Raw genomic sequence first — 27,139 nt, forward strand, 5'->3', positions numbered from 1 at the left:
GATAAATTTTTAATAATTTGCCATAAAATTTGTATTATATCGTGAATTAAAAACAAACAAACAATTATTTGATATCACAGTGGCGGATTTAGAGGGGGGCGCACCCGGCGCGCGCCCCCTCTATTTTTTGCAGATCGGCGTCTGACTCTGTGTATTTTTGCAGAGCGGCGCCTGACTTTGTGTGGGCGCCGAGCCGCAGCAGCGGGCGGTGGTGGCTCGGCGCCTCTATTGAAAATTCCTGGATCCGCCCCTGTATCAGAAGGACATTCCTCGTATTCAGAACACAATTTGGTGTGTCTGATGTGCTCTCAGGTCTCACAAAAAATATTGTGGAAACGTCGCTATCCGACTTTTAAAAGCTCCAATTTTTCAAGCTAGAATTTCTACATGTATATACCTGGATCCTTTGGAAGCTTCCATAATAATCTTGTTGATCTTGTCTTTATCTAATCCTTCCATGCCAGCCTTATTGGTATTCAGTGCCATCAGGTTCACAGGCTCTTTACTTGTTGATTGTGCAGCTGCCATATCAATGCTTGATTTGAGTTCTTTAAAGGAAAACATAGAAAATGAACAGTTAATGAACACCTATCTATGACTTTGATTTTTTACATATTGACACTAGCCCAATGTTATTTCACATGTAAGGGGCTGTGCAATAATTGGGGGATTTTTTGGCCAGGCCAATGAGGGGGGAGCATTTTGGCAAGCCAAGAAGAAGAAGGGGGGCAAGTAATTTTAAGTTGATTCACAATAGTGATCTACCTTTTCAGACCCCACAGTAAAGGATTGTCCAACAGGTCAAATTTTAAGATTTGAAAGTTTTGATTTAAATTTAAAAAAAAACTTCTGTGGTTTGCTTCCTCAAAGTTTTTCAATGGCTACAATTTATCTCCTATTAGATTTACACAAAAATAAATGCTTTGCAGAATTCTTGTTTTTTTATATTTTTACCTGCAGTAGAATTTGTATAAATCATATGAGGTCCTGCAGTGTCTTCTGGCATCTGTGGTTCATCCCACTTTTCCTCTTCCTCCTCCTCTTCTTGTGCATATTCTGTCATCATGTCATCATCACTATCAGTAGCCATGTTTATTGCTTATGGTCAAATATGTTGCTGCAAAAGAATTACAAAGAAATTTGTACTTGTATATGCTTTTAAAGCTCCAGCCCCCAGATTTTCGGAACCAGGAGAGGGGGGGGGGCAACTTGTAAATGTACCAACGGAAATATTTTATGTTGTGAACTGTTGACTCCAATTTTTTTGCCCAGTGTGCTCAAGAATCTCAAAAGTGTGTGGGTGGGGGTGGGGAGTGTGTGTGGGGGGGTACAGAACAGATCAAAATTCCAAAATTTTTAACACACTTTTAACTTTATATATATAATATCATTCTCAGAGTGACAACGTCAACAGGCAAAAATGGAAGGGTCACATCCAAGATTTATAAGTAGCACACACAAAATTGTCTTGACCCAAATTTTTATTCACCAACGCCATTCATGTACCGACAGTCTTAGATGAACCAATGCAGTACCTCCACACATGCATGAATCATCTACATGTACATGGTGCATGAGCACAACACTTAAACCTGTGCCCAAGAATTAAATAAAGCATCAATTTTGTGACTTCCAAACTTGATTTTACACAAAAACTATTGAATTCACAAATCTGGGCATAAATTTGCTGCTTTGTGAATACACTTGTTTTTAGTACTGATTCTCATACTAGAGTCATTCAAAATATTAAAAACATATTAACTATGATTGCATACATTATTTTAGCTTATGTTGTGCACTCTCAGTCATCGACACCAGTTAAACTGCGGAACTCAAATCTTCAATGATCTGAGCTTTTAACGTGCATCCTCCGTGTAGCTGTTTCAATCTAGTTCCAATAATTGGAACTCACAGCTCCGATCATGAGAACAAGTCCTCAAACGTTCGAAATTTGTAGTTACTACAGTCTACTACAGTACAAATAAGTTTCAATCAGACAATAAATAAATTATTATTGGGGCTGCCAGAGGTTATCTCCTTTCATGTGGCCACTGAAGGCTGAAGCATAGTCTACGGCATGTGGGTGCGAATTGAAAGACGTCAAGATCGTGACAATATAATGACATAGGTCATATACACATTTTGTGCCAGTCATGCATGGCACTGGCATAGTTCCAGTAACTGTAACTCGGTAATCTTTATTTAACATTATGACATTATCTGATTACCGAGTTACAGATCGGTCCATTTGTATCCTTTTCGCAAAGAAGCTTATTCAGGCCAATACCACATGATTACCGGTTGCGAAAACTTAAAATTCTTCTTTCTCTAAATCACATAAATAACTTACGCAAATGTAGTCCAATATGTGAACTTCAGACACTCCGGCGAACTATCCGCATATGGATGTCTTCATATTTTCACTTATAATACTGTAATTTGATGTTTTTTTTCGGACTTTCCACATTTCGTTTCACACTGTTTACATGGTGTGAATTTTGTGACGTCACTTCTGACCAGGGTTGCCAAAACTTTGTAGCCCAAGTCGCGGGTATAGCCGTGAAATGGCGCCCAATAGCCAAAAAATCGCCCAAAATTTTAAAGTAGAAATAGGGGAGGCTCTACATCCCTTTTATTTTGAAATTTTTATATAATTTTTACAGCCAAGGTTTAATTCAACTTTTATCCAGAACACTCGTTACTGTCACCCACCGCTTGGAGGTAGATATAGGACTGTGGGAGCATTATTACATAAATATACTATTGTAAAACTACGTCCATGCTGTTCTGACACAGCCCAAGGTGTAAGTTTGTAAACACGCCACACGTGTTGCCAAATTTGACCTTTAACCTCACTTCCTCTCGACAACTTCTACTTAGAATATAACGGGACCAAAAAGTGCTCCTGAAATAATTGCTTTTACTAGAAAATGAAGAATGCAGTGAAGTGTTAACAACAGCATATGAAAGTTTGTAGTTTAGAGGTAAATGGTCATGTTTTTTATACTGGGACCCTAAAAAAGGTGGTGCTGTCACATTTTGCTAGATCATTTTGTCTGCTTATTCCTATATTTTTGCTAAAATTCATCATGAACAAATGGTTTTGGTATTATTTTGAAGATAAATTATTAATCTAATGAATTAATAACAAATACAATTAAATAAATGTATTAATTAATTACTACAGCTTAATCAAGTTAATTAGTCAGGGGTGGTGCCGGAAGTGGAGGAGCCGGAAGCGGAGGAGCTCTATGTAAATCCAATGGGAAGTTGGTGTGCATTAATAAAATTCATGCACTTTGGTGCCTAGTAGAAGTAAAAATGCAGTTTCATAGTTTTATCTTATTTTTTTAACTTTCAAACTATAATTGCTTAATAGTTAATCTTAATAAACTTTAGTAATTAAGGATTTAACGAGCTTTTAATTAATGCAGTGGAATATGTGTGTCATGCAATTCAATAGAATTCAGGATATAGGATAGGTTTTCATAAATAGATGGACTTTTAAATTGTTTTAATCTTTGAAATATCTATAAATATGTCTTCTCAAAGGAGATTATTACAGTCAAAGGATTAATCTGATGACATATTGATCTCTGGTTATTGTTAAATAGTTTGTTGATGTAGGCTTTAGAATTATGCATGTATATGCCTATGTACCATTGTTACAAATTACTTTATATTGATTTTTGGGACACCCTTTATGGGAATTAAATATTTAAATGTGATATTATAGCAATTCTTTAAACTATTTTGAATATATTTTCCCAATTCAAAGTGCATTTGATTACAAATGCTACAATTAATGACCCTTTTACATTAAATTAGGCAATTTAAATACAACTTTTTTAATACCTTGTATAACACAATGGGCTTAACAAATATGGTGCAAACTATATATTTAATGAAAGGGCTAATTGCCTACATTCCAAATATCAAGTTCATTTTCCAATTTAATATACTATGTAGAAATATTGGAGTGGTGAAGAAATGTTATTTTTTTGGTACTTTTCATTGGAATCACCCTGTATATTTTTTGGCACACCCTGTATATCCATTCAAACTTTACAGATTTGTAATCCTGACAATATATGCTTTCTAAAAATGTATAACTTTACATAGTTTAGGTGAACACTTTTTGAAATATAATCAGAAGTACAAAAAAGGAGTTGATTTTTGACAAATTGCAAGATGTGACACAATTGGGTCCCACCTCAAAAAACATGACCAAATATAAGACATGATTTCGGTGTATATTTTTTATATATCATATTTTATGGGCCGATGAAGAAGCCAAATTTCTTTTTGCGAAAAGGACCAAAATATACCGCGGCATGTCGAACGGGCCCAGTAAATGTCAGTATGTTGAAGGATAGGACCGAAGACATGCAGGCAGGTCTAGGCACTGGCATGGCAGTGAGGCAGTACTAAATAATAAATTGAATTGAATTTAACTTTTAAGCTTACTTGTCTTAAAATTTCCTGCTGCTGTTGGTTTGTTCGGATTCCTTATTACCCTTACCAAATAAATTTCAGAATGAGTAAATCTAACTGGAATTTGGTGTAAATTCCTAGGTCACTGTGTCACTGTGCATCTAGGTTCGCATGGATAATTTTGAGTTATCAATCTCCACTCATCATGCTCCACATTTCTGTTTACAAATGACAAATGACGTCAATTAACCTTTGACCTTAGTGAGAGTGATGATTATGATGAAAACATTATTTTTAATTTTCCAAATTATAACGAGGTTTTATTTTATTTTATTGTTACATAGAACATATTAACGTATTTAAATATAACGAAATTATATTTACTATTACTTTCTGGTATTTTTTAGAATTCCAAGAGTCGAGATATAATTTATCGAAATTAAAATTGGGAATTTTTAATAATTTGTCAAGAATCACTTTGATTGAGGCGTGAGCATAGAAAATGGATTGGTCTGGTTGGCAAGTAAAGTGTGTATTTTGTGTGTAAAGAAAAACGTAAATCGCGTCTAAATTTCATGTTCTTGACATTAAACAAATCCTAGGAAATGTACGATAGAACAAGGTATCTGGAAGAATATCAAAAAATGTCTGACGATCCTATTGTACTCAGCGAGGACGATGACGACGACTTGGAAAGTGAAGACTCGGAGTCGTCCAGTGATAAAACGCCAGAGACTTACGAATTGGAAGAAACGATAAGCAAATGGACAAATTATATTCATGGTTGGCAGGACAGATGGTTGGTTCTAAAAAACGGAACATTGAGTTATTATAAATCTAGAAGTGATATTCATTTAGGATGTAGAGGTTCGATTAGTCTTGGAAGAGCATCAATTCAGGTAAGCTTAAAAATAAAATATTGAAATCAAGTTAGTTAATTACGATTTACGTTCATTCATTGGATTGCATAAATATGATAATCATGATAATTATTTTCATACATACCAGGCTCAGAAATCCGACGCGAATCCGTGAATCGATTCGCGCAAAGATTCTCGCAAAAACATCAACCGGCCGGGCGAATCCATATGGATTCGCGTAGTGCATTGGCAGTGTACAGAAAGAAAAACATATGTACCCAATTTGAGTTCCGGTTTAAGATTTATACTTCAAATTTAAGCAACTGAATCCCCAAAATGACGAATTATGGTATAATTTACTTAAGGGGGTACTACACCCCTGCCCAATTTTGTGCCTATTTTTGCATTTTTCTCAAAAATTATAGCGCATTGGTGACAAGTAAGACATGTATAATATAGGGGCAAGGACTACAACTACTGCACTGAAAATTCTGGAACTCAAGGCAAGTAGTTATTGATTTATTGATCAAATATTGGTTTTCCTCATTTTTGACTGTAACTCCACAACTGTTGTCTGTGCTGAAATAAAATTTCCAGTGCAGTAGTTGTAGTCCTTGCCCCTATAATATACATATCTTACTTGTCATCAATGCTCTATAATTTTTGTACGATTGTACAGCTATCTTTTCTACCCCTATTATTAGCTACTTGCGGTTCGCCATTATGCACTATGTAGGGAGAGCCTCGAACTGGCAGCATACATGAAAGGAAGAATTATGTAACCTTACACAGAACGTTATGACTAGTTCAATTCCCATTCATGTATGCTGCCAGTTCGAGGCTCTCCTCGCACATAGTGCATAATGGCGAATTGCAAGTAGCTTAATGACCTATGAAAGTATCTTGTTATCAAATTGTCAGCAAAAAACTGGTCATCGCTAGCATTTTTGATGAAGAAAAATGAGAATATTCACGCCGGTACAGGCCGAAAATCTTACCTCAATCGTAAAATCCACCCGATGCATGTCATAAACAAGCCATTAGATTAATTGTTGTAGTGTCAGTGATTGTCTACGTGTATTGTCCTTGCACCTGCCAGATGAGTTGTCAAGCTGAATTTATACTCCATCGCTGAAACACCACATGGAAATCACCTGCACGTGGCTGTTTAAGAACTGAGTAAGCTGAATGGTCCAAGTAGTTTTTTTTAACCAATCCGGTTAGACGTACTTCGCTTTTCGTGTTCGGATCTACATTACCCATGAAGGCCGTCGCGTTCATTGATTGGCTTCACGATCGCGATAAATGGTTAATATACATGTACATGTACCAATCAGGTTAGACGTACTTCGCTTTTCGTGTTCGGATCTACATTACCCATGAAGGCCGTCGCGTTCATTGATTGGCTTCACGATCGCGATAAATGGTTAATATACATGTACAACCAATGAACCAATCACAAAACGGGTTATGGCGCCCGTTAGAAATTTTGCACATGGCACGTCCTGGTGCACTGCGGTGCCATGCTGCATCGCTTTTCTGTAAAAACGAGCGAGTGGTATAAATTTGGCGTAACAGCTGTGATTTATGAAGCATGTCTGACGTTTCTCTGTGGAATTGTCGATTCTCAGCAACGGAATTCCATAAAATTGACAATATATGTAAGTTATTCTGCAGGATCGGAAATAATTAATATATATATGTTTTATGTTATGAATAGTGCAAGTTGAAGTTAGTGAGTTTGTGGTTTCGTAAGTTAAGTACAAAGGTGTTCTCAAGAAGCTTAAAGTGACGGGCCGTCCTCGAAGTACTTCGACTGCTTATCGGAGTTCGGCGAATTGCAGGACACATCACACATGAAGTGTGATGTGTCCAGACAGGATACCATTTCTTCAGTCTTTCTTCTTTGCTGTCATCCTTTAATAGTCTTCCACTCCTTGCCTTTTTCCTACCACTAACACAATTGATGATACCCCATGCTAGTTTATGTCTGTGGTTCAGATTGGCCTCTTCATATTCCTTCAACTTGTTCTCTATGAACTCCTTATTATTTGCTCTTTCATATATGCCTGGTCTAGTTCATCCTTGCTCTGCTCAAATTCTAAATGAGTATCTTTGGTATTCTCTTTGACGTGTCTCTTGTTGACTTCTGTTAGGTGTTGTCTAGCTTGTTCTACTCTTGAGTCAAAGCAAAGTGCTTTTCTTTGCTTCTTTGGCAGTTTAGGTATTACTTTTTCAGCAGCCTCCTTGTTGGCCTGAATCAGGTAATTATATTTTTGTGTTTGGTCTGCACAATTATCATCAGATAAAACAGAATATCTGTTTTTAATCTCCAGAGTATACCTGTCCTGAAGTTCAGGGTCTGTTGCTAGTTTAGAGTCGGATGTTTGCAGTCACTATCCTATGATCTGAACCTGTGCTTGCGAAAGAGTTGTAGGCTTGTGTATTAGTTACACAATTTTTCCACTTCTTCCTGATTAAAACATCCAATTGTGCTCTGAATCCACTCGGCAGCACACGTGTCCAAAGTTTTGATTTCTTCTTCTGAAATGTGGTATTGGTGATGATAAGGTTGTTCTCCTGTGCAAACTCAAGTAGGAAGTCTCCGTTTCTATTTGTGTTTTGGTGGTACCGTATGTAAATTTTGCATCATCAAGTCCAATTCTTGCATTAAAATCTCCTGCAATTATCAATACGTTATGAGCTGGTACAGATTTTGTAGCTGCATTCAGCTATTTGTAGTGTTCTTCAACATCTTCTTCATCCGAGACATTCGTTGGTGAGTAAGTAGTAACTATGGTAGTCTTTGGATTTCCACCCAGTGTAACTTGTAAAATTCTTGATGTTATGAATCTGACAGATAACATTGCTCTCTTAGCAGATGAACTAAGAAGAATGCCCACTCCACCTATTGATGCTCCTATCTTGTTTCTGTAGGCAGAGGCTGTTATCAGTTGGAAACCTTCTGGGAGATCTTCAAATTGGAGTTCACTATTGTCGCTGTGAACTATCCTGTGCTCCTAGATAGCAAGTACTTCAATTCTGTATTTCTTGGCTAATGCACATAGTTCAAGTTGTTTGAAACATTTTGGTTATCCTCAAAATTCATATTTTTGAGTACAAAAAATCAAATTTGTTGGATGTCTTTTGCTCAGGAAAATCCGTAGCCACAAATTGGTAAACCTGTGCAAGCTTCAAAATTCGCCATTCTGATCAATCATGCAGATCTCAAGCACTGGCACCATTGGGTAACTTGAGCAGTGAAATGGTTTATTAAAAATATACTGGACATGCTGAACAAGTGGACATCAAAGCATATTAGAATGATTTAGAGTGGGAACCTCTTCAGGACCGTAGGACTAAATTACGCTTGATCTACAAAGAAACTCACGGGTATATACCAAGTAACACCAAGTGTCATCTTCGAGCTACAAATTCATCCAGTCAACCCAGGACTAGGCAATCGGCGGCCTTATCTTACAACATAATCACCACAAACAAAGACTGTTACAGGCACTCACTACATGTATATCCAAAGACTATTCACGAATGGTACCAACTTGACCAGGATATACGCACCGCACCCAACGTCAAGACCAAGCTAGAAACCATCAACATCAAGACGCTGACTTTAAGGCCAGAGTAATGGAAGACACATTCGTCCACGACCGAATTTGAGATTTTTTGATATTTATCAACACTAAGATGTATTCTTTCACTTGAAACTGATAAAATACAACTTGCTAATATTTATTCGTATTTTTGCTTGATTTATTTCACTCTTTTCAACTCTAAAAAGTCACATGGCTCAAGACAGCTTAGTAAAGCCAAATTGGTCAAGCTGGGAGATTCCACGTTTGTTGATAGAAAGACAGCCTAGGCTAATAGAAATTGGCACTCCATTCGTGGTGGATAATAATAAAGTTCAAAACATGTAGGCCTAGCCTGGCACTTATACTAAAATGCAGTAAACCTTTGTGGTTTAGTATTGTAAGGATACATCAGCGTATTTACTGCGTTACGCACTTGTCTCTGATTGGCTGCTAAGGCGATATGTTGTTGCTGAGTGGAAATTTATGAATGAACTGTGCGCCGTGCACTGGCGTTGTTAGCGCCGAATTTGCAACATCACAGAAGTCACGCTCGTCAAAGGTTTGCTGCATTTGAGTATAGGCAGGGTGATTCTTTGTTGGATTATTTTATTTGATCCTATTTGTGACCTCTTCTCATAATTTATTACTTTCCTTTTCTCACAAGTAAAGTCTGAAACATCGAGTTGTAGTACCGTCCATGCGAACTTGGATGCCCGGCTTGGATGTAAGCTTAAGCGCTTAGGCCTACATGTTGACGCAGATTCAAGAAAGTAGAAAACTTGGAAGTATGACTATATCCCGGGACTATATCTGCCTCTGTATTTTGCAAACTAAAACAAGAATAGGGCCTACTCTATTAAATAAATACGAAAATGAGAGTAGGCCTACATGACTGAATTAATTTAGAATTAGATGCTAGCCTAAGACACTGAAACTGATATCGTGAAAGTCACGCGCTTGCACAAAGTTATGAATGAATCAATGCCGTACAATGGTTTATACTCATAACATGTATATCGCCATGGTCGGGGCACGTATGTAGGGCTGAGTATTTGCATGCTTGTCATGGATCGACCTGGCTAAAAATCCTGGCGTTTATGGGCGAATGTGGCAACCCAAAATTCTGGTCGACCTGGGAGAAACCGATTTACGATAACTTAGGTGGTCTATTGTGTTCGATACGCTATTTTTGGTCGACCTGGGATTTTTTTCTCCCAGCTTGACCCAAAACGCCTTAGTAAATTGGCGGAAATAATGAGTCAGAAATGCGCGAATCGCGAAATATTGTGATTCTGGCGAATCGCGTCAAGCGTGACGTGGCGCAACTCTCTGCGCGTATGTCCAACGCAGTCAAGGCGCATTCGGTATGTTGTTAACGCCAGCAAATGTGGTGTAAACAAAAAAAATTTGCAGTCAAAATGCCACTTAGATTTTTTAATTATTTTGAATTTTGGCGCACTGAAAGCAGACATTATAGATTCATTGGTGCAAAAGATGCATATTTAGACCATGCACCAGATACAGCTTTTACAAGTGAAAGTCTTACCGTTTTAAAATTTAAGGACGTTTTGTGCATAATTTGGACATTTTTTTACTAAAACGTCGATTTCTCAGAGTTCACTTTTGACAATATTGCGCGATTTTTGTGACAAGATAACTCGAAAAATATGCAAGCAAAGGGTAAACTTTTTGCACTATCCTTTAGAGTACATCAAAGTCTAGGGAAGGTTTTTTCATTTTTTCAAAATATTTGTTTTAAACAAAAATATACACCATTATGTGCAATTTTTAGCTTAATAGAGTGACAAAATGGCTTTTTTCACATGTTTTTTTCAATATTTCGAAAAAAAGAGACAAATTTCAAAAAAATAAAAAAAACCTTCCCTAAGTTCATGTCTCTTCTTCATGAAAAGCTAACTGAATTTTTTTTACTCCTAACGGATTTTTTTCTAAGTTGTCACAAACAAATTGGGGTAAAAAGTGAATTTTGTGATTTTTCAAAAATTTTTTGAACAAATCTGACGTCACCATGGGATTCCTTGACTCATTTCCTTTCTAAAAATGTATAGTTTTATATACTTTGGACATACAATTCAGAAATAATGAAGCTCGAAAAGGTTCATGTTCTCTCCCATTACTCTGCCCTTAAAGGCCCACTTCAATATTTAACTACGACTTTGCACATGACCTCCCCCCAACGTATGCGACAACCAGAGATGGTCATTGTACGTGCAACGACAGATACAAACATGACAAGTCAAAACTTTAATGTCAAGTTTTAGTTATTTCTTTATATTTTATAAATCATGATTTTAGAGGTAAAATATAGTGGTTGTACAGGGGATAAGTACATACCTCAATATGGTTGTCCCCAATGATTTTTGGACAAGAGGATAAGTGCTTATTTCGAACACTGGCTGTGCTACCTCAGTGTCCTGAGGTGACCGAGATGTATTCTCACAGGCTTCAAGAGAAAGTTTTGACACAATGTTTTTCAAAATTGTACTTTTTAAGGGGTACTACACCCCTGTGGTAAATTTGTGACTATTTTTGCATTTTTCTCAAAAAATAATAACACACTGGTAACAAAAGTTATGTATATTATTGGGGCAAGGGATCCAATTGAATACCTGAGTGGAAGAAGGGCCCAACTCCAATTTTTCACAAAAATGAGTTAGACCCATCATTTTATGGCCAGCAGACTGTTCTTCCTTGTGTGTGAAAGATGAGCCAAAATCCACTCTCTAAATAGTCTTCCATGTACACTTAATCATGGTTTTCATGGAAGAAAGGCCCAACTCCATGGAGTTGGGCCCTTCTTCCACAAATATTGGGTTAAAGAGAAATTTTGTTCATCCATGAAATCTGCTTTTCACGACAATAAACTTTCTTGCTAGCATATTACATGCTTCTACTTGTGCAATTAATGAATTTCTGTAGTTATTTATAACACATCTGCTTAAGGAACTGGTACTTACAGTATATTAGTGGAAGAAGGGCCCAACTCCAGCTCAGTATTAAGACCTGTACCGTTGCCATGGAAATATCACATATAATTTGAATGTATGTAATATTGTAGGATCATGTATTGAAGGTTCCCTGAAGATGAAAACATTCTGTCTATAAAACTTTTCAAAATATGAAGTTTTTTCTTAATATCTCAAAAACAGTTTTGATGGAGTTGGGCCCTTCTTCCACTCAGGTATTCAATTACTACACTGAAATTTCCGTAACTCAAGACAAGCGGTTCAGCATATATGATAGGAAATGAGGTACATCCTAGCGGTACCTTATTTCTTATCATAAATAACGAACTGCTTGTCTTGGGTCACTGAAATTCCAGTGAAGTAATTGGATTCCTTGCCCCTATAATACACATAACTTTTGTTACCAGTGTGTTATTAGTTTTTGAGAAAAATGCAAAAATAGACACAAATTTATCGAGGGGTGTAGTACCCCCTTAACAGCATCTGATGATCATGATCAAGCCAATTTTTCAAAATTTGCAAAATGAATGTCAAAATTCTCCACTTAGTTTAGGGGCGGGGGCATTCGGAATAATCTCTATTTTTACCTCAAAAGTGAAATTCAGGCCGCGACAAATTTTATTTTTTAGCTTGCCCGATCGGGCAGGCAATATCCAAAAATTGGTTGCCCGAAATTGCCCGAAATTAACCCATATTCCCGGCAACAATTGTCGACAAAGTCACATACCGTACTCATCATGCAGTGCAGTGCATATTACCGTAAGTGTGCCGAATTTGGCAGTTTCATTCTTACGGAAATCCAATACTTTTCTCAGTTAAGTTGATAAATAAATGAGTATTCATGAAATGCATAAAAAGTGAACATTTCATTCAATTATTTCACTGTTTGTTTCTTACATGTGGAAAATAATGTGTATTTTATGTGAAATTTTGTCAGTAAAGTCACGGCGATTTACGTATTTCGCCAACCACTAGTACATCTCAATCTCAATCATATGCAAATACATGGCCAGCTGACGTCATTGACGTCATGATATTTGCATGAAACAGGTTCTATAATTGGCCAAACTTCCAATATGTCACGTAACGCATGATGTTCATTAGCATATACATATGTATATATGTCTGCAAGTCTGGTGTGGGATACGAGTGCCTAGCGAAATTTGAGTTCCATTTCAAGAAGTTTTCTACTTTGTTTTGACGTTTTTTTACTTCTGTGAACACGCCAAGTTGGACAGAAATACTCCATTTTAAATCATCAAGCTTTAATTGGTTTAAATTTAGACTTGCCCGATCGGGCACAGCTCTTCAGAGTTTTAATTGCCCGACAAAAAAGTGATTGCCCCGGGCTATCGGACATGCGATTTGTCGCAGCCTGGTGAAATTGTTCCTATTTTGCGTAGAGGGGGATGCCCTATGCCCTCTTCATGTCGCCCTATTTGACAGGGGTGGCAACTGGCGGTAAAGCCCTTTGTGCCTCCTCTATTTGACAGCTGGGAAGGGGCAACTGGGGAATTTAGAGGGAAATGCCCCAGTGTCCCCTTAGTACTGCCCCTATTTGATAATGGGGTAGCTGGGGAAAATCCTCATAATTTTGAGAAAAATTGCTTAATTTTGATTGGATTTGAAGCATATCAGAGCAAAAAAACAATGGCAAACCAAAATGTTGCAATTTTGGGATTAGTGACAACTGACATGACTAGTGGATGTCCCAGGTCAGGGAATCCTGCAATTGTCAGAATTTAGCAATTGTCAGAAACTTTCTAGCCGACGGCTATGCTCTAGGCAACAATGCATAATGACCCCCAACAAAGCAAAGAGAGCTAGGAAATTTGCATAAATGTATTTTTGATTTTTTTCTCACTTTTTAACTAGGTGGTGTATACACCATTCAAAAAAGACCCCATATTAAAAACCTACATACATGGGAGGATATTAAATTTTTAACATGATTTGCAATCCACAATTATGCTATATCAAATCATGCATAATGTACAATGTACAATGTAATTTATAATCAGAGTTATTTTTGTTTGATGAATTTAAGTTCATCAAAATCATATATAAATTTGAATGACTTTGCAGTAAATCCATTTTGTTAGGTTAGCATCAGCCAGAATAGAAAATAGTTTGTTGAACTACAGCTTGTATACTTCCCCAACTTTTACAAACCCAGTGAACTGGCAGGCATGCAGTTACTTTGTGTAAATATCAAAAGTCTGTTTACACTTGACTGCCTACACAAAAGTGGTTTGATATTCACCAACCAGCAGGCGAGAACTCTGTTATACACTCCGGGTATACACTGTTGAAATAAAAACCAACAAACAACAACAACAACAAACAAAAAAACACCACTATGTCAAGGTATGGAAATTTACCTTTTTTACACTAAAGATTAATTTGTGGCAATGATTCTTGTAATTTTTGTGAATTGCAGTTCATTTCTGTAAATTTTAAGGCTAATATATATAATATTAATAATAAATTTCTCACAAAATCAAGAGTTACGATACATGTTCATATTTTAATATTAAGTATCAACTTGACACCTACATGTACATGTATTGATAAACATAATTTATTACCATGGCAAAGTCACTGTCACATGACATTCCTTCCCAGTATTGGCTCATATGATCACAGTTTGTAGACCTGCGTGTTCTGTGGCAATAGTGTTGATATTTTACCAAATCTGTCATGTGATGGTGAATCTACATTGTACGAGAGAGGATTTTTAAATCATATGATCAGCACAGAAAAAAATGATCTGATCAACACAGATAAAAAATGTTTATTTCTGATGAAACGCATTAATTTATACACATAATGTGCAGAAAGCCTATATTATACATGTGGGCCAGTGGCGGATCTAGAGAAGTCAGTGGCCCAACTTGAGAAAAATGTAAAAAATGGCCAAGAAGTGGGCATGATGCTGTGCTTGCACAACACCCCTCTGGAGTGAGAAACTTTTGCAAAATAAAAGCTCAATTGAGGTCATTTGGTGTTCCATTTTGGCACTATAAATATTGACAATTGTGTACAATGTTCTAGGGGGATGGGGCACTCACATCAATGGTCTTGACACATGCGTGACCAAAAAAACAAGTAAAAAGGGGTTTTTGGCTCTGAGCGGAGCTATCAGTGCCTTTGTCATGCAACTAACTAGCATTCATTTTCAGGCCACAATACGCTGTTGGTTTTTATGCTAAGGATAATTTAATGACTGATATGAAGACTTAAGTTTCGTTTCTAAGTTTGGCTAAGTTATTTTTGAATCGATTGCACTCCAGATTTTATTGAAATCCAGGCGATAAAAGTATTATTTTTGGGTAAAAAAGACCAAAATAGTCACGATAATCGAGTTATATCTTGGTTCCCTGTGTGTGCTAGAGATCATTCTGGTCTGTATAATTTAAGATGCGTGATACAGACGGAAACCAATGGAGGTACATTTCTTAAGATTTAGTTCAGATCAGAAATTATTTGACTACTTCTTAACTTTTCGTAACTATTTCTTTATAATTTAAATAAAGAGATAGTTAAGGAATGTCAAAAAATAGTCAAGAACATGTCTGAATCTTGAATAAATCCCCGAATAAATCTGAACAAATGACTTTTCTGGGGACTATTTTGCTTATGCAAGTGCAGTACGAAAGCACTGTGACGATTTCTGGTTAAAAACAACCAGGGTTTCCAACAAATTTCAGCTTGAATGGCGGGTCAAATAACCGAAATGTCGCCCAATTTTTCTCTTTACCATTGGTTTATATGGGGCAGGGAAAAGTCGCGGGGAAAATCTTCAAAAGTCGCCCAATGGGCTACAAAATCGCGGGTTTGGCAACCCTGAATCCATGGTTATTTTCTATGCATCTGATTCAGGTCAAGGTCGTGATTTTCTACATTCGGACTTTGAATACGCCGGCTGGGCTGGTGCAGCATGGCTACTTTTGATAAAATAATTATCATGAAAATAGTTTACCAAGATGATTAGGAAGAAAATAATGTTCGAATGATACCTTTGACATTTTCAATTTCACAAGGGGAGGTGGAAGGAGATCTAGCTAGGCTATGTCACTAGTTGCTTGTAAATCTTGATGATGATCACTGGAAATGCATATTGCATACCTGCCACACGGCAATCATACCGGGATCATGCTAGTACCTGCCAGGGACATGTCCGGCGGGCCGGTCATCGCTGCTAGCGCTGTAGTAGCGCACATCGCAACCAAGCAAATACATGTATTCATAGGCCTACCGGTACCCAGATACCAACCCAAAGGCAGCAGTACGTGAATGCAACTCGCTGTCTCTGACTGAGACTGAGAGCCAAAGCATCGGGGGAAAAATACTGAACTTTCACCAAATAAAAAAGGAGAAAGAGCCCTTAAGGAATAGATCAGTGGCAAAATCTTCAATTATATTATTGAAAACAAATGACAATTTAATAGGGCCGGCTACATCAAAGAAAAGTGTAAACATGAAACCATCGAGCTATGATGAAACCATGTCGAAGCTTTCGTTATTCTTAGCTTGGTTTACATCAATATTCACAAATATGCTAGATTTTACAGCAGATTAAGAATCAATAATGATGACTTTGTGGCTGAAATTGCGGAAATCACCAAGTTTCGTGGAGTAAATTGACGAAGAATCACATAGCAATTTACATGGACGAAAGCAAAATTGTCCCCAGAAAATATGTTCTCCGATCTTTCAAAAATAATGGTCGCCGGGAATCCATCAATTTCATAACTTTCACCAAAGCAACCTTTTTCATGTTTCGTATGAACATAGGATAGAGTATATTTTACATAAAACTGTTAAAATAAGGACATTTTGTTGTCTCAAATAGTCCAATCCGAGCATAATACTTTAGGAACGCCAAAACAGAATATTATTTCACCAGGTGGAAAATTGTACGTACTTGCTATATCAAGCCTGTATGACAAAAGCTCAACCGGCAGTGATTGGTTCATTATGCTATTAATGAATGTTCATAATACTATTGGGAGTGCTGAAGTAAATAAATAAAATAAAATAATATTTAAATAGTGATAAAAAAAAATAAAAATGAATCACAATAAATAAAATAAGAAAATGCAAAATTAATATGATAAAATAATAAACAAAAAATAAAAGTGAAACAAATAAAATTTATTGAAATGAATTTTATTGAAATAGATGAAATAAAAAAATTATGAAAAATCCAAATGAAATACCTTGAGAGGGTCCAGGGGTTGGGTTGGGGGCATAAGCATAGTAATGTCATAAGAATTGTTCACCTGACCTTGACCCCAAGGTGTTTTTTTAAATATTTTAAGTAAGTTAAGGGGTCATCCACGACCCCTTGTCATCCGAGGTAAAATTACTAAACACTGCTGTATGGGCATATGGAACTTGGTGGGTATAGTCAACATAATAGAGTCAAATTTTTGGAAGGTCATTTCAGGGTCTTCCGAGGTCACCCGGGGTCATGTGAGGTCAAATTTTTGGAAGGTCATTTTGGGGGTCATCCGAGGTCACCCGGGGTCATCTGAGGTCAAATGACTAAAAACTGTCGTATGGGTATGAAACTTAGTGGGTACAGTCAACATTTAGAGTCAAATTATTGGAAGGTTATTTCGGGGTCATCTGAGGTCACTTAAGGGTCATCTGAGGTCAAATTACTAAAAACTCATATGGGTATGAAACTTGAGTACAGTCAACATTTGGAGTCAAATTTTTGGAAGGTCATTTTGGGGTCATTCGAGGTCACCTATGGGTCATCTGAGGTTAAATTACTAAAAACTGTTGCATGGGCATAAAACTTGGTGGGTATAGTCAACATTTAGAGTCAGGTTTTTGGAAGGTCATTTAAGGTCACCCAGGGGTCATCTGAGGTCAAATTACTAAAACTGTCATATGGGCATGGAACTTGGTGGGTACAATCAACATTTAGAGTCAATTTTTTGGAAGGTCATTTCAGTGTTATCTGAGGTCACCCAGGGGTCATCTGAGGTCAAATTACTAAAAACTATCATATGGGCATGGAACTTGGTGTGTACAGTCAACATTTATAGTCAAATTTTTGGAAGGTCCTTTCGGGGCCATCCGAGGTCACTCAGGGATCATCTGAGGTCAAATTTTTGGAAGGTCATTTTGGGGTCATCCGAGTTCACCTAGGGGTCATCTGAGGTCAAATTACTAAAACTGTCGCATGGGCATAAAACTTGGTGGGTACAGTCAACATTTAGAGTCAGGTTTTTGGAAGGTCATTTCGGGGTCATTTAAGGTCATCCAGGGGTCATCTGAGGTCAAATTACTAAAAACTGTCGTATGGGCAGGGAACTTGGTGGGTACAGTCAACATTTAGAGTCAAGTTTTTGGAAGGTCATCCAAGGTCACCCAGGGTCATCTGAGGTCAACTTAATAAAAACTGTCGCATTGGCATGAAACTTGGTGGGTACAGTCAACATTTATAGTCAAATTTTTGGAAGGTTCTTTCGGGGCCATCTGAGGTCACTCAGGGATCATCTGAGGTCAATTTTTTGGAAGGTCATTTTGGGGTCATCCAAGGTCACCTAGGGGTCATCTGAGGTCAAATTACTAAAAACTGTCGCATGGGCATAAAACTTGGTGGGTAGAGTCAACATTTAGAGTCAGGTTTTTGGAAGGTCATTTCAGGTCACCCAGGGGTCATCTGAGGTCAAATGACTAAAAACTGTCGTATGGGCATGGAACTTGGTGGGTACAGTCAACATTTAGAGTCAAGTATTTGGAAGGTCATTTCAGTGCTATCAGAGGTCACCCAGGGGTCATTTGAGGTCAAATTACTAAAAACTTGAATGGGCATGAAACTTAGTAAGTACAGTCAACTTTTGGAGTCAAATTTTTGGAAGGGCATTTGGAGTCATCCGTGGTCACCCAGGGGTCATCTGAGTTCAAATTTGTCCTAAATTGATTAATGTATGCTCTGCAAATGAGATAGCTACATGTACCAACCAACATGTGACCTGTCACATAATCAAATAATGTCACCTGTTGCGCATTTGACTCCCAAGAAAAATTACTTTCACTGTCCCCAAAAAGCAAAGAGCCACAGCGCCATTGGTGCTCTTGTTTTTTTTAGGCAAGGCAAGTTACGTGCATGACACATTTAGGGTCTAAAAACAATGATTTTTAAGAATAAGGGTAGTTTTCTAAAACTGAACAACTTGTTTAGGGTACTTTTTCAAATTTTTGGTAAATTATGAGTCCAAAAAGGGTACATTTGTTGTATTTTTACTAGCCAAAAACTTATTAGGGGGTAAATTCTATATTAAATTACCTTATAAGGGGCTAAATTTGCTGGTTGGGTAAAACTTGTTTAGGGGGTGTTTCAAAAAAATTTGGTCATGCTTGTGTACACTATCATACTTGAGTGGCCCCCCTGGGACAATTTTAATTTGATAAAGTTAAAAATTGGTAAAATGAAGGCCGGGGGGGGGGGGGGGCACTCAAATATAATGATGTAAGCAATAAGCATGCGTGACCAAAAAAACATGTGAAAAGGGGTGTTTTTTCTTGGTTGAGCACGTTACGCGTTAAGGGGAAAAAAACCGGTGATTTTCATGAAAAGGGGTAGTTTTTAAATTGTTTGTAATACATTTAGGGTACCATTTTAATCCGCTTTTCAAATCTGCTGAAACTCCGATTCTGAAAAAAGTTTATTCCAGTGCCGGAATTCCCCGTTCGTAGAAATGTTAACAGCATATTCCAAACTTAGAGTGTCATCTGTTATGCAAATATATTTCATGATGTGTTACATGTGATTTAACCATGGCCTCGTACTTCTATGTAGAATACCGTTTAGATTTAAAAACGTGCATATTAATTAATGACGTCATATAAATGTTGCTTGAATTTAATGAATTATGATGGGTATATAATAAAATAATAATAATAATAATAATAATAATAATAATAATAATAAATAAGCATTTATAATGCGCCATTTATCTAGAAAATTAAATCTAATCCAAGGCGCAGAAAACAAGATACACGTACAAGTAAACATGAAAACAGAGTTTACAAAAAAGTATAGCTGATTAAAACAAATCAGCTATCCAAATTGTTAGCTCAATACAATTTCATACAAAATACATGTACAATCAACATGAAACCAAAGAATCCATAAATACATGTAAAACAAAAATACAGAGCAGTATAAAAGCATGATAAATCAAACACTGACATTAAACGCAGCATTGAATAAGAAAGTCTTGAGTCCAGATTTGAACTGATCAACAGAAATTGATTGTCTCAGATTATAGGGAAGCGAGTTCCAAAGTTTTGGTGCAACAGTAGAAAAAGCACGGTCTCCCAGAGAATAATTAGATCGTGGAATTTTTAATAGACATTTGTCTGACGATCTGAGAGTGCGTACAGGTGTGTATGGAACAAGAAGGTCCGTGATGTAAGAAGGTGCAATGTTGTTTAATCCTTTCCATGTGAGAAGAAGAGTTTTAAATACAATTCTTTCACGTACGGGAAGCCAGTGCAGATTCATAAGAATGGGTGTGATGTGATCATATTTGTGAGTGTTTGTCAAAACGCTGCAAGTGCAGAGTTCTGTACAAGTTTCCTAAGCTGTTGTTCAGTAATTCCATTTAGTAGAACATTTCCATTGTCTAAGCGCCGAGGTAATGAAGGCGTGAAGAAGTATTTCGGCAGTATCCTTTGACAGAAGTTTCCTAATACTACGTGAGGTTGCGGATTTGAAAATAAGCAGATTGACACACTTTTTTAATATGATTATCCATTGACAGTGTAGAATCAAAACATACGCCTAAATTTCGCAGCACACTGGTTGAAGCAGATATAGTTGAGGATCCGATTTGAATACTGTTACGATGAATCTTACTTTGAGAGTTTTTGGAAGATACTATGAGCAATTCAGTTTTGTCATCATTAAGTTTTAGTTTATTTTTTGTCATCCATGATCGTATATCAGAAATACAGTTTTCAATACGCTGACGAGCTAAGTCTTCATCTTTGGGTTTGTTTACATCAAAAGAAAGGTAAAGCTGCGTATCATCTGCATAAGTATGAACATTCAAGTTATGATGACGAGCAATTTCAATAACAGGTGATGCGTATATAGTGAAAAATATGGGGCCTAACACAGAGCCTTGTGGTACTCCAAATGGTAGGTCTACCGCAGATGATAGAGAATTTCCAATGCTGACGGATTGATTTCTGCATGACAAATATGACAAAACCCATTTAAGGGGTGGGCCGTTGACACCCAAGGATTCAAGACGCGAAAGAAGAATATTGTGATATAGTTCAGTGGACAGACGGGGAGACGAGAATATCATGTATTTCAAAAAGATTTTCAGGACTTTTATAGATTCCTCACATATTATTTACTACTCATGCTGGTAGATTTGTGAGTTTCCCCTTCTCTGGATTACTTTAGAAATTATATTTGCGGTAGAAAGCATGAAACGGGCACACGATACCGGGACACGATAATCAACTTTAGGTGCCGAATTCGGAACCAAATACGATGTGAATACTGCTTACTGTTGCCTCTGGATAAATTACGCTGTATATTGGTATTTTATATTCTTACACAACTACTTTACGAGAATCCAATAAGATTCATGTTACCAGAGGGGGGGTATACTGATCCGGGAGACTTTTAGTGTTCAATGACAAGTTAGTAGGCCTACAAAAAATTGTTGAAGTTGTCAAAACCCATCAAAACTTGTCAAGTGGGTCAAATTTAGACAAAAACTTGTTTAGGGGGTCAAAATTAGACAAAAACTTGTTTAGGGGGTCAAAATTAGACAAAAACTTGTTAAGGGGGTCAAATTTTTGGGGGAAAGCGCGCTAAAAATATGCTTAGGGGTCATTTTGCTCACAGAGGAAAACTTGTTTAGGGGTGTTCGAAAAAATTTGGTCACGCATGCGTACACTCTCATATTTGAGTGCCCCGAATGAAGGCCCAATTGCAGCCATTGGTTGACAACTTTTGTTAAGGCTTGTTCAGACGATCGCTTGTAAAGTCACTTGTAACTACATTCAAATGTAAACTTGTATGTAGTGCCCGGCTAAACGCACTCGCATGTAGCTACATGCAAGTTACAAGTGACGATTTTACATGTAAGATACATGTATCTTACATGTAGCGAGCAAAATTCGAATGTAAGGCCAGTGTGAACAAGACTTACATGTTAACTCACTTACAAGCATGACCTTGATGACCCAATCCTATTCTGATTGTGCATAATCATGGCATGATTTACCAGTGAATGTCACTCTTACAAGTGAGTTGGCTTACAAGTAAGTCCTGTGTGGACACACACTCGCTTGAAGTTGTAGCATAATTTAATTGCTGGCTCGCTTGTAAGTAACATTCAAAAGTAGGCTACCGTCTAAACACACCTATAGTTTTCCAAGTTTTGCAAAATTAAGGCCCAGTTGTAGCCATTTGGTGGACAGTTTTGACACTATGATTGTGTAAAAGTTAAGTTGGAAAAAATTAGACAGTGTGGACAATGAAGGCCCAATTGAAGGCTGTACAACTTAAATCCCATGCCTTGAAATAAGCCAGAATTTCTGAGAGCCATTTGGGCCCTTGATTTTAAATGTTTGAGGGCCCTCACAAATTTTTGTGGGCCCGAATTTGGGCCATTGGTTTTAACCTATGAACACCACAAAAAAGTGAGAAAAATTGCCACAAATTTTGCGGGCCATTTGGGCCCACCGCACACCGACATCGCCCGGTTAATAATTACATTATACAGCCAGAGACACTGAAATGAATACCCGGGATCGATACACGTGAATGTGCTATGTACGATTGATATCCAGACGATAAATCTTTGGATACCGGGGTAGAAAATGATGAATATCTCCCGTAAATGATTTTGTATAAAGAAACCAGATTTGGTTCCTTGCACTTGAATATATATGTTCAACGCATATTATCGTCGTTAGCTAGCGTCTTGAACTCAGAAACTGACAGAAATATTCTGATTTTCTCACACCCACACAGAGGTCACACACAGCATAGTGTGAGCACTCACTCACATGGCGTATACAAGCTCACTTACACACAGAGAAGTCAATTACCGAGCTATTGTCAGTAGCCTTAGTCGGGATGTCCCTCGGCTCATTATGCGTCTCAAAGGTCGGAGCAAAATGGCCATGCGTGGCTGTGGATTCAACCTACCATGGCGATTTCTGCCATGAAGATATCGGGGCGATGACACTGTGCGCCGGATATGTCTTTTGCGGGCCCTCTCTGATTTTCAGGGGCTGAGGGCCCTTGGGCCCTCCTTATTTCGAGCCCTGTAAATTCCATCAAATGTCTAACTTCTAAACCTTCCAGAACTTCAGGGATTATGATGTTGACTTCATACACTGTATTTCAATGTAAATTCCCATTTGTAACTTTTTTTTCATAATTTTAAGCGTCCCCCAATGACTGACTTGAAGCGTTCGGGGTGCTGAAATACAGTAACCAGAAATATAATGCCATGTCTCTCATTCTGCTTACATTGCAGCTCCACGAGTTTGATGATCTCCGTTTTGACATCAGCATAAATGATAGCATCTGGTATCTGAGGACCAAGACAGAGACGGACAGGCATCGATGGACGGAAGCATTAGAGCAGCAGAGGTCGCATGGAGAAAATGGCAGCCTGCAAAGACAGGGCTCCATGTTATCCCTGCACTCAAGCACCAGTCTAGCTTCAACATCATCCTTCAAGGTAAGATGGGAAAAATATTGCAAATTTTACCTTTAAAAATCTTATTCCTCACTAAGATATACATTCCTGCTAAGTTTCAGGAGAATTGGTTGAAAGCTTTGGAAAATCACATTTATAAGTTCAGTCTTGCTGATTCATTGGTTTTCATCCACTTGTGTATATTTTGTGACATGATCTGATACACTCAGCCAAAGTTGCTGTTGCCAATTTTTAAAAGGCAACATAAATCATTTTTAAGAAAAATGGTATGATGTAATTTTTATCAAAATATCTTACTTTGAACATTGCAACCAAGTATGTTCTAAGGGCTCTTACTGATATTCCAACACACAGCAAAGTGCTAGGTAGGGTTGAAATATGCCAAGAGCTGTTTAGCTCCCGAAAAAGCCTGTGGATGCAACGGCTACATGACCCAAACGTCTTGAATTTTCAAAATTCATTAGTATTCATATGCAATATTCATATTATATTATGAGCATATGGAAATTCATGTAAATTTCTTTTGTTTAACCTTTGAAATAACCCCTGGCTCAGGGAAAATAGCCCCTGGTTGCAAGGAAAAGCATTTGAATAATATGATTTTTAGTAAACCCTCAACCCTGGTACCAAAATCCTTATTTCCGACCCTGGTGCAAGGAACACATTTATGTGCTCTTTGATGGTTTTAGATTTGTTCATGGCATAGTTAAATCCTGGGTGAAGATTATCCAATACATATGTTTTCCACAAAGTGTGATAATTCCTCGGCTCTGTCCAGGATTGTAATGTCAAATTAATTTCCTAATTATGTTGAAAAAGTACAAAATTCTACTCACCGTTAGGTGTTTTCGCCACCCAGTGACTTCTTCAGCAATGCGATGATTGGCCGGTTTTCCCGCAAGACTTCTCATCCCTCAGGGTGCACAGTTCTCAACTGAGAAGTCTTGTGGGAAAACCAGTGGATCATCGCATTATTGAAGAAGTTACCCAACCTGGGTGATAAAACTGTCAAATCAAAACTCAACCAGCGGTTCTGTCCAGTTTGATTGCCATTGTTTCGAACAATAGCAACCAGACGGAACCAGCGGTTGACCGCCGGTAGAGTTTTGATTTCATCCGTGTCCCTAACAGTGAGTAGAATTTTGGATTTGTCAACATAATAAAAAAAAATTATTTGGCATTATATATAATGGGTGTTGGGGAGCATTGTAGAACTTACTCTTGCAATATAGTTGACTTTTGCTTAAGGGATCCAAAATGAGCGTTTATTGCGTTTCGACAGTATTTTTGTGGGACATGAGAGCACCTCAGACCTATCGAATTGCATTCTGAATCTGAAGCATGTCTTTCTGATATCAAATAATTTTCATTTTTTTAAATCACAATATAATACAAATTTTATGACAAATTATAAAAATTTGATGTTTTTCAAATTTTTGATATATAACAGTCCTCGAAGTAAATTATATAAATCTAATGATATATTCTTAAAGTGTATGTAGCAGGGAGGAAAAGCCGACGGTCAATTGAAAATTGTGACCTTTCATATTGAAGATATGGATTTTTTCCCCCAAAAGACCAAATTTTTTTTGTGTGTTTTGGGGAAAAAATCCATATCTACAATACTGAAAAGGTCAAAATTTTCAATTGATCGTAAACTTTTCATCCCACCTACATACACTTTAAGTATAAATCATCAGATTTATAAAGTTTACTTCAAGTACTGTTAAATATCAAAAATATCAATTTTGCTATAAAATGTATATTAAATTGCGAATTTCAAAAAATCAAAATTATTTGATATCAGAATGACATTCTTCATATTCAGAATGCAATTCGATATGTCTGATGTGCTCTAATGTCCCAAAATAAATACTGTCCAAACGTTCATACCCCAGCCCTTAAGTGAATCAGGTTGTGTCACATTTCCTCAACCTTTCAGATGTATCATACAAAGCAGGAGTATAGGTGTCACAGAGCACACTATTCTGAAACTATGAAATACATAACAAGGGAAAACAAGTTACAGGTATGTTCCTGTCATCAATTAACCATCATCGCTATATATAAAGTCCCCGAACTTGGCAAACATGTACCAGAGATGTTACTTTTATCAGATTAGAAGTTCTTTGCAAATTTGGAACTAAAAAGATGTAAAACTGAGGTGCAAACTGAAATATTTTTGGAGGTAGCACATGTCACAAAATTCACTGAAGGCAAAAATATTTTCAGTTTTATTGATGACAAAAGTAGGGTCAATTCAAGTATGTTCACCATGTCGGGTATACAGGTATACACTCTGGATTGAAATGAACAAATTTTTACACACGTTTTGATACTGAAAGGGCAGGCTCTGAAAGGTTTGTAAGATCGTTCTCATATCATAAATAATCCCCATAACATAATAGCCTTATGTACAAACACTACAAACATACCCATCAGAAGCAGTGGTGGCACCATGGGGCATGGGGGAGGCAAATGCCCCCAGTCAGAACTCTTGCCCCCCTAGCAAAAACCCAAAGTTATAAAATTTGTAGATTTTGCATCCCCCTGAAATTCACTTTGCCCCCCCCCCTCCCAATGCCCACACCCATAAAAACCTGGCGCCGCCACTGATCAGAAGAACAAATATACCTAATCACAAAATACATGGCACATGGCTCCACATGATAGAGATAGCACAATATAGACCCAGGGGGAGAGTATACCTGCCAAATTTTGCATCAACCTTTTTGCAAAATTTCAAAAACTTTTTACCAGTCTAGTGATTCTTTAGTATTGAGATTGATTCACCATATGAATGTGTTTCTGTAAACCATAACAGATAAAATGTGGTTTCCAGGGACTGTCTTTTGGACTTTGCAGGAGAGCATTAAATAGCTCTTCTGGAGCCTTTAAGGAGAGCTATTTACAAAACAATGCAAGGAGAGAATGGTCAGCCAAGGAGAGCTAAAAATCACTCTCCTATATTAGATTTAAGGAGAGCAGCAGAGAGTGATTGCTCTCGCTCTCCTCAAAAAGCTGTCCCTGGGTTTCATTGACATTTAATAATATTTGAAGCGAGTGGACATACCCCTATTGACCCTACATTGAATATGACATTAAAGAGGTGATATCAAGGTATATGTTTTCAAAGCATGTATATGGCTTCTACATACCATCTGCCTCATGTGCTCCTATTGCCTCAAACATATTTCACCTGTCATTCCATTTTTTAAACTGCAGATTTATAATAGCGCATTAATAATTATTAGTATTACATAATATCATACATTGCGCTTTACAGAACCTCACTAGCCATATTCCGCCATATTATTGACCCAAAACACACCATATTTAGCCATAAATATACCATATAAGCCATTCAGCATTAGTCACAGCTCTATACAGGTGCAATACCCTAAGCAGTCAAGATTAACCATTGTAACCATGATCACCTCCCCAAGTCTTATAGGTAAATCAGAGCAGTTAATGTTAGCTCACTCTACACAGCATACTAAATTTGCATTAAGGTGGTACTACACCCCTGATAAATTTTGTGA

At 37.3% G+C, this 27,139-nt stretch overlaps 2 protein-coding genes across 3 annotated transcripts in view; one reads left to right on the forward strand and one right to left on the reverse strand.

Annotated features, from left to right (window-relative positions):
* The window catches only part of LOC140159227 (DNA polymerase kappa-like), a 28,773-nt gene extending 24,136 nt beyond the window's left edge, over positions 1–4,637 (reverse strand). Inside the window, exons 1-3 of one of the 2 annotated variants that reach the window (XM_072182633.1) lie at positions 4,523–4,637; positions 955–1,117; positions 398–548 (exon numbers count right to left, since the gene is read on the reverse strand). In XM_072182633.1, the coding sequence (XP_072038734.1) occupies positions 398–548; positions 955–1,090 (287 nt within the window). In that variant the 5' untranslated portion in view covers positions 1,091–1,117; positions 4,523–4,637. Of the gene's footprint in view, positions 1–397; positions 549–954; positions 1,118–4,467 lie in introns of both variants that reach the window. The other variant, XM_072182634.1, reaches the window with a different exon arrangement.
* A 292-nt stretch (positions 4,638–4,929) lies between these two features.
* Positions 4,930–27,139, forward strand: part of LOC140159228 (ceramide transfer protein-like) — a 63,876-nt gene continuing 41,666 nt past the window's right edge. Inside the window, exons 1-2 of the mRNA XM_072182635.1 lie at positions 4,930–5,333; positions 23,412–23,618. Of these exons, the coding sequence (XP_072038736.1) occupies positions 5,040–5,333; positions 23,412–23,618 (501 nt within the window). The 5' untranslated portion in view covers positions 4,930–5,039. The remainder of the gene's footprint in view (positions 5,334–23,411; positions 23,619–27,139) is intronic.

Source organism: Amphiura filiformis, chromosome 8, assembly GCF_039555335.1.
Source record: "Amphiura filiformis chromosome 8, Afil_fr2py, whole genome shotgun sequence".
Classification (NCBI taxonomy): Eukaryota; Metazoa; Echinodermata; class Ophiuroidea; order Amphilepidida; family Amphiuridae; genus Amphiura; species Amphiura filiformis.